At 44.7% G+C, this 13,901-nt stretch overlaps 2 protein-coding genes across 5 annotated transcripts in view; one reads left to right on the top strand and one right to left on the bottom strand.

Moving 5' to 3' along the window:
* Positions 1-3,203, top strand: part of LOC139392500 (IQ motif and Sec7 domain ArfGEF 3a) — a 180,034-nt gene extending 176,831 nt beyond the window's left edge. For 2 of the 3 annotated variants that reach the window (XM_071140497.1, XM_071140500.1), the window contains one exon: positions 1,850-3,203. In XM_071140497.1, the coding sequence (XP_070996598.1) occupies positions 1,850-2,350 (501 nt within the window). In that variant the 3' untranslated portion in view covers positions 2,351-3,203. The remainder of the gene's footprint in view (positions 1-1,849) is intronic. The other variant, XM_071140498.1, reaches the window with a different exon arrangement.
* A 6,466-nt stretch (positions 3,204-9,669) lies between these two features.
* Positions 9,670-13,683, bottom strand: LOC139392506 (sodium- and chloride-dependent GABA transporter 1-like). Of its 2 annotated transcripts, XM_071140516.1 has the most exons (4): positions 13,607-13,683; positions 11,423-11,590; positions 10,051-10,187; positions 9,670-9,970 (listed from the first exon to the last, which is right to left on the bottom strand). In XM_071140516.1, exons 1-3 carry the CDS (start codon positions 13,673-13,675, stop codon positions 10,092-10,094), a joined length of 333 nt encoding a protein of 110 aa, XP_070996617.1. In that variant the 5' UTR covers positions 13,676-13,683; the 3' UTR covers positions 9,670-9,970; positions 10,051-10,091. The 2 variants fall into 2 exon arrangements, with proteins under 2 accessions (XP_070996617.1, XP_070996616.1); XM_071140515.1 differs by having other exon boundaries at positions 9,670-10,187.
* Between the last annotated feature and the right edge of the window lie 218 nt (positions 13,684-13,901).

Genomic DNA, 13,901 nt, shown 5'->3' with positions numbered 1-13,901 from the left:
TCTGCAGAAATGTTTTGGTACCCCTCTCCAGATCTGTGCCTCAACACAATCCTGTCTCGGAGCTCTACAGACAATTCCTTCGACCTCATGGCTTGGTTTTTGCTCAGACATTTACTGTCAACTGTAGGACCTTATATAGACATGTGTGCCTTTCCAAATCATGTCCTATCATTTGAATTTACCACAGGTGTAGTCCAATCAAGTTGTAGAAACATCTCAAGGATGATCAATGGAAACAGGATGCACTTGAGCTCAATTTCGAGTCTCACAGCAGAGGGTCTGAATACTTATGTAAATAAGGTATTTATGTTTTTAAGGTTTTATACATTTGCAAAAAATTTGCAAAAACCTGTTTTCGCTTTGTCATTATGGGGTATTATGTGTAGATTGCTGAGGAGTTTTTTTTAAAAATGTAATCGATTTTAGAATAAGGTTGTAATGTAACAAATGTGGAAAAGTCAAGGGGTCTGAATACTTTCCGAAGGTACTGTAAGTGTTTAATCATTTCCATAACGAAAGGGAACACATTCCTCCATGACAAGCACTTCCTGGTGGAAATTACACATGCCTGCATACATAATGAGGCTGATTTAGATCTAATTTACATACGAGCTACACCGCAAATGTGTTCAGCGGCTGATTAGCAGACTCCACTGAGAATCCACCTACAAGTGCTCTGTAATGAAACGCAGCTCATTCTGGATGTTTAGACAACTAGACATTTCCCAACATATCTCTTCGTTCCAAGACCCATATGTTTGGGGAGATGAGGGGAACTGTGGAAGGTACCCAAGCTGCATGAGTACTGCTGGGGTGGAGTCATACAGTTGATTAGCCAAGTAGTGGCCTTTCACCCTGCAAGCAAAGCAGTGCTCGCTTTGAGACTGAATTGTATTATAGTGTTTATTGTGAATTAAGACGTCCATTTGTTGCGAAACATGCACAAACGTGTTATGTCACCGAAGCCTTGAACATACTTTCTCTTTTAGCTTTTAAGGACATTTTCAAAACATGGGAATAGGGCTAAATAGGAATCGAAGACAAAGTAATTCTCCCTGCAACACCAAACTATGTAGGATGTACACAACCCCCAGTGAGAATGCTTTAGTTTTTAACCGAAAAAGTTTCACAGGTAGGAAAATAAAGAGTTTCTTAGGAAACTTCATGGGAGGTCATGTTTAAGTAGGATGTCAAAACCCTCCTTCATCTTTGAAGGTATGACCAGGCCTGCTGAACAGAGCAGGCTTGGTGAGTGACCAGGCCTGCTGAACAGAGCAGGCTTGGCGAGTGACAAGGCCTACTAAAATGTGTTGTAAAATGATGAGGCATGCATTCTGATGAGTTTTGCCTGTGGTGTCTGTGGATGTCTCGTCCCCCTGTTGGTTTCACCTTCGTCTCCAGTTCTAATCCCCCCCCCTTCTATGTTCAATGGCCGTCTAAAAGCACCCCTCCCTCTCTCCTTCACCCCCAGTGTTCAGTGACCCTTAGTGCTGCACAGTGGTTTGAGAGGGAGGCACTCTGACTCCTTTAGAACCACCAGGCTCCCCCAAAAGAAACAACTGACCCACATCTCTCCTCTCAACCGACACCCCCCCCTCTATCCACAGCCTCCCCCCACCTCTCCCACCTCTACACCAATGCTTCCAGCACCCAGTCTGAACTGGTCCCCCCAGCACCAGGGGGCGCACGTTCGCCCTCCAACCCTCCCCCTCTCTTCCCCCACCCCCCACCCCACGCATGCCAGTTGTGATGTGGTGTCACCCAAAAAAAGAGAAGAGGGCTGAGGGAGCACTAGAAGGAGGCCAGTCTTATAACATTTGATGCTGTCTCTGGCTGTTTTCTAAACTAGGTGTCAATTCACAACAGGCTTCATACGTACCAGCTCAGCAGCAGCGGGAGCTTGCCCCGGAGCCCCGAGAGTGTTGGAGCCCTTCTTAACCACCGGGGGGAGCTCTTGCAGCAGCCGCAGCTTCAGTCAGCCGCTGGCACCCCCCTCCACCACCTGCAACAGCTCCAGCCAATCAGCATGGGCGACCTTCGGCCCGACACGCTCATCCAGTGCCAGCAGATTGTCAAGGTGATCGTCCTGGACAACAGCGGCCATGGCCGCGTGGAGGCCTTCCTCAGCCACACCCCCACCCACGCCCATCATCATCACCATGCCCACCACCACCAGGTCATCCGGTCGGCCACCTCCACTCCTGTGAGGTCGCCAGAGAGCAAGGACGGTCACCAGCCCCCCTTACCCCCTCCTCCTCCCCCCTACAACCATCCCCACCAGTACATCCCCCCGGCGGACCCCCGCCTCAGCCTCCAGAGGACCCCAAGTGGCTCTCGAAGCCTGCTGTAAATAAGAGACCAATGAACCAATGACCCTCACCCACCTGACCTCACCCCAACCTCACACCTCACTCCCAACCTCAGCCCAACCCCACCCACCCCGCCCACGTCACTAACAGAACATATGTACATGCTATACATACAGAGACAGAGCTATAAAAAAAGATAACACATCTATATGCATATATTTAAGGAAATAACGACAAAAGATGAATGGAGGTAAAAGGAGGTGTGGAGTAACGTCATGAGAATAATCCAAGTGGAAAAGAAGACGAATTCTACTTGATTCCATGTGTATTTTGAAATATTATGTAGTTTTAACACATTTCTAGAACAGTTTTGTCAGTTTTAACTCTTTAAATATAGATCATATCATTGGTTTCTTTAGTTTTCTGGATGGATCTTTAGTAGTTAACAAGGAAGGACGTAGTACAAAGTCCAGCACCAACCAACTAGATTCAGATGGATTCCACAGACTATGTGAATGTCTTGGAGATTCCCTCCAAGATTGAACTTAATCTAAGAACGACTTTTGTTCACTTTTACCATTCATATCCTAACCTCATCTCTACTATGTGTGTGTGCATTTGATTGACAATGACTGAACAATGTGTGTGCCAAAATGACGGAAGTCTCCACCAAACGGACTACTTTGTACTCGGCTAGAAGAAAACTAGAAGAACTCAGAATCTCCTCCACTCTCACCTCGAGGAGTACCCTACATGTAAAAAGAATTACAGCTAGCGATATTTCAGTGCAACCTGTCTCCTTGTTTGCAATGTGGTGGATTTATTCATTGAAATGGGAGACTGCTGTCTCTCTTTCTCCCCCTCTCTCTCCCTCTTTCTCCCCCTCTCTCTCCCTCTATCTCCCCCTCTCTCCCTCTCTCTCACTCTCTCTGTCTCTCTCTCGTCTCTCTCTGTCTCTCTTTCTCCCCCTCTCTCTCTCTATCTCCCCCCTCTCTCTCTCTCCCTCTCTCTCACTCTCTCTGTCTCTCTCTCGTCTCTCTCTGTCTCTCTTTCTCCCCCTCTCTCTCTCTATCTCCCCCCTCTCTCTCTCTCTCTCTCTCTCCCTCTATCTCCCCCTCTCTCCCTCTCTCTCACTCTCTCTCTGTCTCTCTCTCGTCTCTCTCTGTCTCTCTTTCTCCCCCTCTCTCTCTCTTTCTCCCCCTCTCTCTCCCTCTATCTCCCCCTCTCTCCCTCTGTCTCACTCTCTCTCTGTCTCTCTCTCGTCTCTCTCTGTCTCTCTTTCTCCCCCTCTCTCTCTCTATCTCCCCCCCCCCTCTCTCTCTCTCTCTCTCTCTCGCTCTCTCTCTGTCTCTCGCTCTCTCTGTCTCTCTCTCTCTCTCTCGCTCTGTCTCTCGCTCTCTCTGTCTCTCTCGCTCTCTCTCTCTCTTGCTCTCTCTCTCGCTCTCTCTCTGTCTCTCGCTCTCTCTGTCTCTCTCCCGTCTCTCTGTCTCTCTCTCGTCTCTCTGTGTCTCTCTCTCTCTCTGTGATCTGAGGAGGTGTGTTATTTGTCACTCTCTGTGGTGTTGTTTTTCTTTATTTTCTATTATCAGGAAACACACTTCCACTGTCATCCTCCACAGATCCCCCGTCCAGTTACTGTAGCTAAGGATGATGGCATATGAAGGCAAGGCAACCAATCAGAAGGCTTACTGCCAAACCAAAAGCCAATAACAGCCCAGGAAATAAGCTCTTTATTTGCTGTCGTCATTGTTATATTCAGCTCAGGAATTCTTGACGTAAATGTTCTGGAATGTTCTGGAATGGTTTAGATTGCACATTTATTGTGTGCATGTGCTGTTATGCTGAGAGCATAACTAGGACCAGGAATAACTCCAGGCCCTAATCACAGCCAATAAGACTGGTAATTCCCACTATTCGCCCTTTGCCAGTCTGCAGATCTGTCTGCCAATACAATCCAACCAAAATGATTTCCCAGTGTATTTTGGAGTGCAACACACTCATTATGTTAAACATATGCACTGGACAAACATGACACTTGTAATTTCTCAATGCTGCTTCTTCTGTGTATCAAGATAGCCTTTTTATTTGACTTGTTTAAAAGCTTAGTACTCCAATATTCACATCATTCATAACAGCACTCAGATGTTTTGTCTGTTATTTGCTCATCTGTATTGAAGGGGACAAGAATAATCTTAATCTCTCACTTTTCGCTCAGCTTAGTTTGTTAAATATCAAATTGGGTTGTCGGAGAGGACAACCGAGTTATCTCCATCCATGTAAATGCTAAGGTCAACAAAATGTAATTTATCTGAAATAGTTCATCGACTGCTCTGGTCTGAATGTGCCCATGTTTAAAACATGAGCTACATCAGGTGGTTTGGAATATATATTCGGCTGGCCCTCCTGGCCTCCTCTCATTCAGCCCTGCCGCTAGTTCAGATAATTACCAACCTGCTGTGTGGAGGTCTCCAACTCATCTCCAATCTCAGTCTACTTCATCTGTGAGGAGCGAGCCTCTGGAAAAACAATCTATTGCACCACGCTGCTGTGGGGGCTGAGAGGTTGTGTGTGTGTGTGTGTGTGTGTGTGTGTGTGTGTGTGTGTGTGTGTGTGTGTGTGTGTGTGTGTGTGTGTGTGTGTGTGTGTGTGTGTGTGTGTGTGTGATATACCAAATGTGATATGTATCCCATATCTCCTGTGTGTGTGTGTGTGTGTGTGTGTGTGTGTGTGTGTGTGTGTGTGTGTGTGTGTGTGTGTGTGTGTGTGTGTGTGTGTGTGATATACCAAATGTGATATGTATCCCATATCTCCTGTGTGTGTGTGTGTGTGTGTGTGTGTGTGTGTGTGTGTGTGTGTGTGTGTGTGTGTGTGTGTGTGTGTGTGTGTGTGTGTGTGTGTGTGTGAGATTGTCCCTTGCCCTCCGCAGCATCGTGACTCCCGCTCACCAAGAGGAGATCTCACACGAATCTCTTCAGCGGAGATCCTTCCCCTTTTTAATGTGTCAGTTTCAATAGACACAAGGCTCTGTTATATTAACTGCTGAAGGGTGTTTAAAACAGGGTTACATATTTCAAATACTTCACTGTGTCAGTGTCCCAAATAGGGCACTGTTCCCTACATAGTCCCCTACTTTTGACCTATAGGCCCTGGTCAAAATTAGTGCACTGGAAAGGGAATAGGGTGCCATTTGGGACGCTCAGTGTCTCTTTAGGGTTTAACAGCCTATGGCAAACCAGAGAGCTGTGTCTGTATCCATTTCACACTCTAAGAACAAGTTAATCTGTTTTCTGTTCCTTTCGTCGTTGTCAATTCAACATGTGGAGTGAATGTGATTCCTCAACCCGGCATGACATTGGTTTTGTATGTATAGGAGGCCTATTGATACTGTGATACATGCTTTCCCTTCAAAGTCAACTTTGTTGTGCATGACTGAATTTGACAGAGTGCAGCACAGGGGATAAATATGTCATTATTCTGTCCGTTCACCCACAATGCATCAGAATGTGAAAAGCCTATCATTGTCTTTGTGGGCAAAAATGTGACTGTCTCCCATGAATGGAGTCTCAAGCAGCAAAAAGGAGGTTTAGTGGAATTGATTGAATGCTACTGTAAGTTCGTTCAAATGACTAACCTTTTTCTTTGGATATAGACGAAAGGGCTCTGTGATGCTAAAAATGCACTGCTGTCGTTTCAGATGACGCGTGGAACTCTTCCCTTCTGGGGGTTTTCTGTCACCTATGTTGTTCTATTGTCGCACAATGAGGAAGGGGGCCTTTTAGGAGGACAGGCTTGTTGAATTTGGGCATAGGTTTTAACCATCGCCTCCCTCGGTTGGCTTTGAATCCCTCTTTACCTGTCTTCTGTTCTGCAGTATATCAACATGCTATTAAAGATGCTTTCAGTCTATTCACCATACTGGATGTCTTCTGTTCTTTCCCTCTGTTGTGCTGAATGACTGGGTGTAGTACACACAACTTTCTATTACACTCTATCAGAATCACCTTTATTCTCCCAAGTACATTTACACATACCCACAATGCAATGTGCCTCAGTGAGAAGGTGCAGCCAGCAATAGACAATATCCAAGCGGAATACAGACAAGTCAACATAGACATCATACAGAATGTACAATATCAGAACAGTAAACCTAAAACTCTGGAGTATAGGCTGTTTACAGTGAGAATATACCATTTACAGAGGGGCTATATCTACAGTGCCTTGCGAAAGTATTCGGCCCCCTTGAACTTTGCGACCTTTTGCCACATTTCAGGCTTCAAACATAAAGAAATAAAACTAGATTTTTTTGTAAAGAATCAACAACAAGTGGGACACAATCATGAAGTGGAACGACATTTATTGGATATTTCAAACTTTTTTAACAAATCAAAAACTGAAAAATTGGGCGTGCAAAATTATTCAGCCCCCTTAAGTTAATACTTTGTAGCGTCACCTTTTGCTGCGATTACAGCTGTAAGTCGCTTGGGGTATGTCTCTATCAGTTTTGCACATCGAGAGACTGACATTTTTTCCCATTCCTCCTTGCAAAACAGCTCGAGCTCAGTGAGGTTGGATGGAGAGCATTTGTGAACAGCAGTTTTCAGTTCTTTCCACAGATTCTTGATTGGATTCAGGTCTGGACTTTGACTTGGCCATTCTAACACCTGGATATGTTTATTTTTGAACCATTCCATTGTAGATTTTGCTTTATGTTTTGGATCATTGTCTTGTTGGAAGACAAATCTCCGTCCCAGTCTCAGGTCTTTTGCAGACTCCATCAGGTTTTCTTCCAGAATGGTCCTGTATTTGGCTCCATCCATCTTCCCATCAATTTTAACCATCTTCCCTGTCCCTGCTGAAGAAAATCAGGCCCAAACCATGATGCTGCCACCACCATGTTTGACAGTGGGGATGGTGTGTTCAGGGTGATGAGCTGTGTTGCTTTTACGCCAAACATAACGTTTTGCATTGTTGCCAAATCTGACCAGAGCACCTTCTTCCACATGTTTGGTGTGTCTCCCAGGTGGCTTGTGGCAAACTTTAAACAACACTTTTTATGGATATCTTTAAGAAATGGCTTTCTTCTTGCCACTCTTCCATAAAGGCCAGATTTGTGCAATATACGACTGATTGTTGTCCTATGGACAGAGTCTCCCACCTCAGCTGTAGATCTCTGCAGTTCATCCAGAGTGATCATGGGCCTCTTGGCTGCATCTCTGATCAGTCTTCTCCTTGTATGAGCTGAAAGTTTAGAGGGACGGCCAGGTCTTGGTAGATTTGCAGTGGTCTGATACTCCTTCCATTTCAATATTATCGCTTGCACAGTGCTCCTTGGGATGTTTAAAGCTTGGGAAATCTTTTTGTATCCAAATCCGGCTTTAAACTTATTCACAACAGTATCTCGGACCTGCCTGGTGTGTTCCTTGTTCTTCATGATGCTCTCTGCGCTTTTAACGGACCTCTGAGACTATCACAGTGCAGGTGCATTTATACGGAGACTTGATTACACACAGGTGGATTGTATTTATCATCATTAGTCATTTAGGTCAACATTGGATCATTCAGAGATCCTCACTGAACTTCTGGAGAGAGTTTGCTGCACTGAAAGTAAAGGGGCTGAATAATTTTGCACGCCCAATTTTTCAGTTTTTGATTTGTTAACAAAGTTTGAAATATCCAATAAATGTCGTTCCACTTCATGATTGTGTCCCACTTGTTGTTGATTCTTCACAAAAAAATACAGTTTTTTATCTTTATGTTTGAAGCCTGAAATGTCGCAAAAGGTCGCAAAGTTCAAGGGGGCCGAATACTTTCGCAAGGCACTGTATATAAGCATAGGGAGGGATACTGCCGTGGTGAATATATTCAGTGCATTGACAGTGAAAGATGGGGTGTCCGGGGTGGGCAGGGTGGGCGATGATCTTACCTGCACTCGTCCTTGTCCTGAAGGCGTGCAGGTCCTTGACGGATAGCAGGTGACAGAAGATGTGCTGCAGTTTGTGTGTGCAGCGGGCAGACACAGACCCAAACCAGACAGTGATAGTACAAGTGAGGATGATGGATGTGCAGAACCAAACCAGTTTCCTCAGCTGGCGCAGTATGTGAGTAGGTAGAGTACACACAACGTTCTATGAAACTGTATGTGAGTGACTGTAGTACATAACATGTTCTAGTACTGTAAAATATACCTCCAGTTCACTAGTTGAGCCTGAGAGGTTTTCCTGACCAAGTGACCTGATCAGGAAAACCTTTGGACCCAAGTTCTAGCCGATAACTAGAGCCAATACCCACTAGGCACACACTAGTTGAATCAATGTTGTTTCCACATTATTTTAATGAAATTACATGGAACCAACGTGGAATAAATGTTGAATTGACATTTGTGCCCAGTGGGTAGTTTATTCTGGTCAGGTTAGGAGAGGAATTACTCCTGGCTAGTGAGTGGCTTCTCCCACTGTGTCCGTTGTTTCTTGTGTCCCAAACTGTGTCCCGTGTTTTAGCAGTACTGGGAAGGAGATATCAGAGCTCTCTGCAGAACTCCAGCTGTTGTGGCTGCCTGACTAACGTGCTAGTTATGTAGAAACACTAAATGGCTCTCACAATGTGACAGATAAACAGAGGAGAGATAAACAACTCTCTCCTGAGTGTATGTCCGCTGACCTTTTTGTATTGTGAGAGATGGTTTGCAGCAGGCCGATCTGTGAAAAGGGAGGCTAGCATAAAAGAGTTGACACTCGATTAAATGTATTTTGGTGGTTATGTTTGCTTTTATTGAACTGAAAGAATACCCAACCAAATCCCTTCTCATAGTACACATTTAGCCATGAGGCATTTTAATTAGTGTTACTCCTGGCTTGTACAGTACCTTTATATAGGGCTACTTTATACAGTACATCATTGACCACATTTTGTTTCATTTCATACACTATTACAGCATTTGGACTCACAGAATAATATTTACAGTTCAACACTATTGAAAACAAACACAGTGTCTTCACAAGGGCCAGTTATAAACATTTAAGAAATGTTCCTATATTTTACAAACCGTTATTTATATTACAAACTGTTATTAAAACGCTAAACTGGTGAACGCTACCTCTAATGAATATGTACTGTATACAGCATCGTAGAAGAAACAGCCACAACACATAAAAAATACAAATAAATGTTTTCAATTTATTCAGATACTTTACAAAATGCTTTGTATTTGTTCGTAAGCCAAAGTGGGCCACAATGACTTCGTATAGATCTGAAAAAGATGGTGTCACCTTATGAATTGTATACAGCGGTGTACCACAGAAGAAAAAACATTGTATTGTTCAATAATACAGTCCATTATATTATGTGACCATTCAGTTCCAGAGGATACATATGGAATGGAAGCATTTTGGCCAGGGCATCTCCCATGATGCCTCTCTCTGTCTGAATACTGGGGTGTATTCATTAGAGCAAGACCGTAGCAAATAGTTGTAAAACGTTTCGCAACGGAAATCGTTCACTCCTAACGGAAACAATAGTTTCTATTGGACAAATTCAGGTAGGTCACTCCCCGTTTCATTCTGTTTGCTTCTGTTGGCTTTCATTTGGTTCGTTTGGTTCCTAGTGAATACACCCCTGTGTTGACGAGGTGTCCGGCATAGTCAGGAATTCTGGGTGGAAGTTGCCTGTAGGAACAGATCTAGGAATCGGTTTACCCACCCAAAACTCCTAATTTTAACCATTAGGAGAAAAACGCTAAACCGACCTTAGATCAGGGCCCAGGAGTCAACTGTATCCTATTCCCAGTTAGACGGCGGCTTCGCCCACACTTCCTGTGTGTGAATTCTGGTGTGTGACGCCAGCATGTTCACAAGGTGCGCTGGTGGTCATCTTGTGCCAACGCTGTTCAGGACAGACAGGGAACCAGCAATGAGGGATACTTTCAACTACAGTCTAAAGGTGATTTATCATAATACTTTCAACCAGACCAAGGTTCAAATAGCCTTTGAAATACTTCAAATATGTTGAGGGTTTGTTTGAGCCCACCTGGAATTCTAGTTGGGTAGTGACTATTCTATTGGTTCATGGCAGGCAAGCTCAGTCATGCACAAATGCCATTTGAACCCAGGTCTGCTTTTGACTACATTATAAAGGTAATCTTTTCCATTATAATGGGGCTGTTTGATAAATTACCTTTTATAGCGAGAGCAATTTATTCATTCTTCTCATATGTGAAAGAGGTGGAGTGAGGGGAAAACCGGAGAGAAAGGAAGAGGTGTATAAAGAGATGAAGGCCGTATTTGAAAGCATCAATTCTACTCAGTAGCTGATCACCGACTAAGCAGACTGACTGGTCTACAATCATATTAAAACGTTATTGAGGATACAAGGTGATTTGTAGATCAGTCAGTCTACTACTGAGTCTACAAGAGTGAAGGGAGAGAGAGAGAGAGAGAGAGGGGAATGTCTGAGAGAGTAAAGGGACATAGAGATAGCGAGGGGACAGAAAGAGGGGAGTGTGTGTGAGAGAGAGGGGGAGAGAGAGAGGACAGAGAAAGAGAACAGAGAGAGGGGGGCAGAGAGAGAGAGAGAGAGTGGGGAGCAGAGAGAGGGGGGGACAGAGACAGAGAGAGAGTGGGGGGCAGAGAGAGAGAGAGTGGGGGGGCAGAGAGAGAGTCATAGAGGGAGATGTAAAGATCAAATAAAAAATCAAATGGAACAGAGTGAGAAATAACCAGAAAGAAAAAGCAACTGAGAGAGGTAGAGATGTCTAGCTGGTCCCCAATGTGTCTCTACCCCTTCCCCTTAGCATGAGAAAGGTAGAGATGTCTAGCCGGTCCCCAATCTGTCTCTATCCCTTCCTCTTAGCCTGAGAGAGGTAGAGATTTTCTAGCCGGTCCCCAATCTCTCTCTATCCCTTCCCCTTAGCCTGAGAGAGGTAGAGATGTCTAGCCAATCCCCAATCTCTCTACCCCTTCCCCTTAGCCCCAACCCTTGATATGTGCAGATCTGTATAGTGGAAGCAATATGGTCCAAGCATCTATCTATCCAGACCCTACAGACATGCTATTATCGAGGGGTTGGGGCCAGAGGGGAAGGATATGGAGCATCGTGGGATCTGCTGCTTGACTGTGTACCTGTTTGATGCCGCCCTTGGAGGTGCAGAACATGTAGATGACATAGCCTGGCACAAGAACCATGGATGACAGAGACATGACCCAGCCAATCCCCTGCCCCCACGCCGGGTACACGTACTTCCCCAAGGTCAGGGGGGTCATCTCAATGGCACTGAAGGTAAACACTCCCTGCACACACAGAAACATTTACATTAGGTAAGGTAATAGGTGATGCTCCAGGCCGACTACATCACAGATGTATACCAGATCTCCCAATAATAACCTGCCCAGGGACTGCGGTTGACAATTAGCCTGCTGGCTAAAACCGGGCACTTCTACTGAAACGTTGATTAATGTGCACTGTCCCTGTAAAAGTAAATAAACGAAAAACGGAAGAAAAAAAACACCGGCCGGCGAGATAGGACAAGATGACAAAATGGGACAAGTCAGCATGCCGGCGAGATAAGACAAGCTGACAAAATGGGACAAGCTGACAAAATGGGACAAGTAGGACAAGCTGACAAAATGGGACAAGTCAGCATGCCGGCCAGATAGGACAAGCTGACAAAATGGGACAAGTCAGCATGCCGGCCAGATAGGACAAGCTGACAAAATGGGACAAGTCAGCATGCCGGCCAGATAGGACAAGCTGACAAAATGGGACAAGTCAGCATGCCGGCCAGATAGGACAAGTTTGACGGATGGCCAGATAAAACAAGCCGGACAGATAGGACCATCTCTTGTCCTATCTGGACAGTCAGGTAAGACAAATCAGCCTGGACAAGTTTGGCCAGCCAGTCAGATAGGATAAGTTGGCCAGACAGCACAAGTCAGTCCGGACAGGTAGGACATGTTCGGCCAGCCGGCCAGAAAAGATAAGTTCAGCCAAATAGGTTGAATAAGGCCAGATAGTAAGTGATTAACTGAGTAGGGGAGAGCGGTACTTCATCACACAGTCAGAATAACGATAGCAGCCCATAGATGTGTCTAGAACATTGATCTTCCCATATTGATACAGCCCTATGGGCCACTGTGAAAACATACAGCACTACATGCCTTTTTTCAGGACTAACTCCTCCACAGGTTTATTCTGGACAGAGACTGATTGTGAACACTGAGTAGTGTTGTATCTGTCATAGTGTTGTTCTATTCTTGTCCCATTTCGTACTTAACTTCTTAAGGTATAGGGGGCAGCATTTTCACTTTTGGATAAATAGCAATACTTCACATGTCTGGCAACTGTGTTTTTTGTATTTTTTGTGTGTGTTTTTGTTTTGTACTAAATGGTAAAAGAAAATCCATAAAAATAAAATACACGTATACTGAACAAAAATATAAACGCAACATGTAAAGTGTTTCTCCCATGTTTCATGAGCTGAATGCAGGAACTTTCCATACGCACAAAAAACATATTTCTCTCAAATTTTGTGCACAAATTTGTTTACATGCCTGTTAGTGAGCATTTCTCCTTTGCCAAGATAATCCATCCACCTGAAAGGTGTGGCTTATCAAGAAGCTGATTAAACAGCATGATCATTACACAGGTGCACATTGTGCTGGGGACAGTAAAAGACACTCTAAAATGTGCAGTTTTGTCACACTACACAATGCCACAGATGTCTCAAGTTTTAAGGGAGCGTGCAATTGGCATGCTGGCTGCAGGAATGTCCATCAGAGCTGTTGCTAGAGAATTGAATGGTAATTTCTCTACCAAAGTCGTTTTAGGGAATTTGGCAGTATGTCCAACTGGCCTCAACCGCAGACCATGTATATATCGTGTGGGCAAGTGGGCAAGCAGTTTGCTAGTGGGCAAGCAGTTTGCTGATGTCAACGTTGTGAACAGTCCTCCATGGTGGCGGTGGGGTTATAGTATGTGGGGTTATAGTATGGGCAGGCATAAGCAACGGACAACGAACACAATTGCATTTTGTCTATGGCAATTTGAATGTACAGAGATACCGTGACGATATCCTGAGGCCCATTGTCGTGCCACTTATCACCTGCCATCACCTCATCTTTCAGCATGATAAAGCACGGCCCCATGTTGCAAGGATCTGTACAAAATCCCTGGAAGCTGAAAAAATGTATACATTATGCCCTATATAGGAAATAGGATGCCATTTGGGACCAGGGTTAAGTATAATTTCCCTGAGGATTTAAACACATTGAAAACCAATGACAAGCCTGAATGGAAATGGCAGTTACCAGGCAGATTGCCGGAGTGAAGAACTTCCAGCAGAGCTTCCACCAGCCGCAGGGCCGATAGCCGATCATCTCTTCAATGTCCCCATAGAACTTATCAGCTCCTAAGACAGAGAGAGAGAGAAGAGAGAAGAGAGAGAGAAGACAGAGAGAGAGAGAGAAGAGAGAAAGAGAGAGAGAAGAGAGAGAGAGAGAGAGAGCATTGAACAAACTACACAGGTGACGATTTATAGGTTATATGTCAAGACAGCCTAAATGTTATCTGTAGGCTATATCCCAAGTGGGACTGTTGATGTGC

This window comes from Oncorhynchus clarkii, chromosome 33, assembly GCF_045791955.1.
Source record: "Oncorhynchus clarkii lewisi isolate Uvic-CL-2024 chromosome 33, UVic_Ocla_1.0, whole genome shotgun sequence".
NCBI classification, from domain to species: domain Eukaryota; kingdom Metazoa; phylum Chordata; class Actinopteri; order Salmoniformes; family Salmonidae; genus Oncorhynchus; species Oncorhynchus clarkii.
Note: the sequence above shows the minus strand (reverse complement) of the source record. Positions and strands in the feature narration are given on the sequence as shown.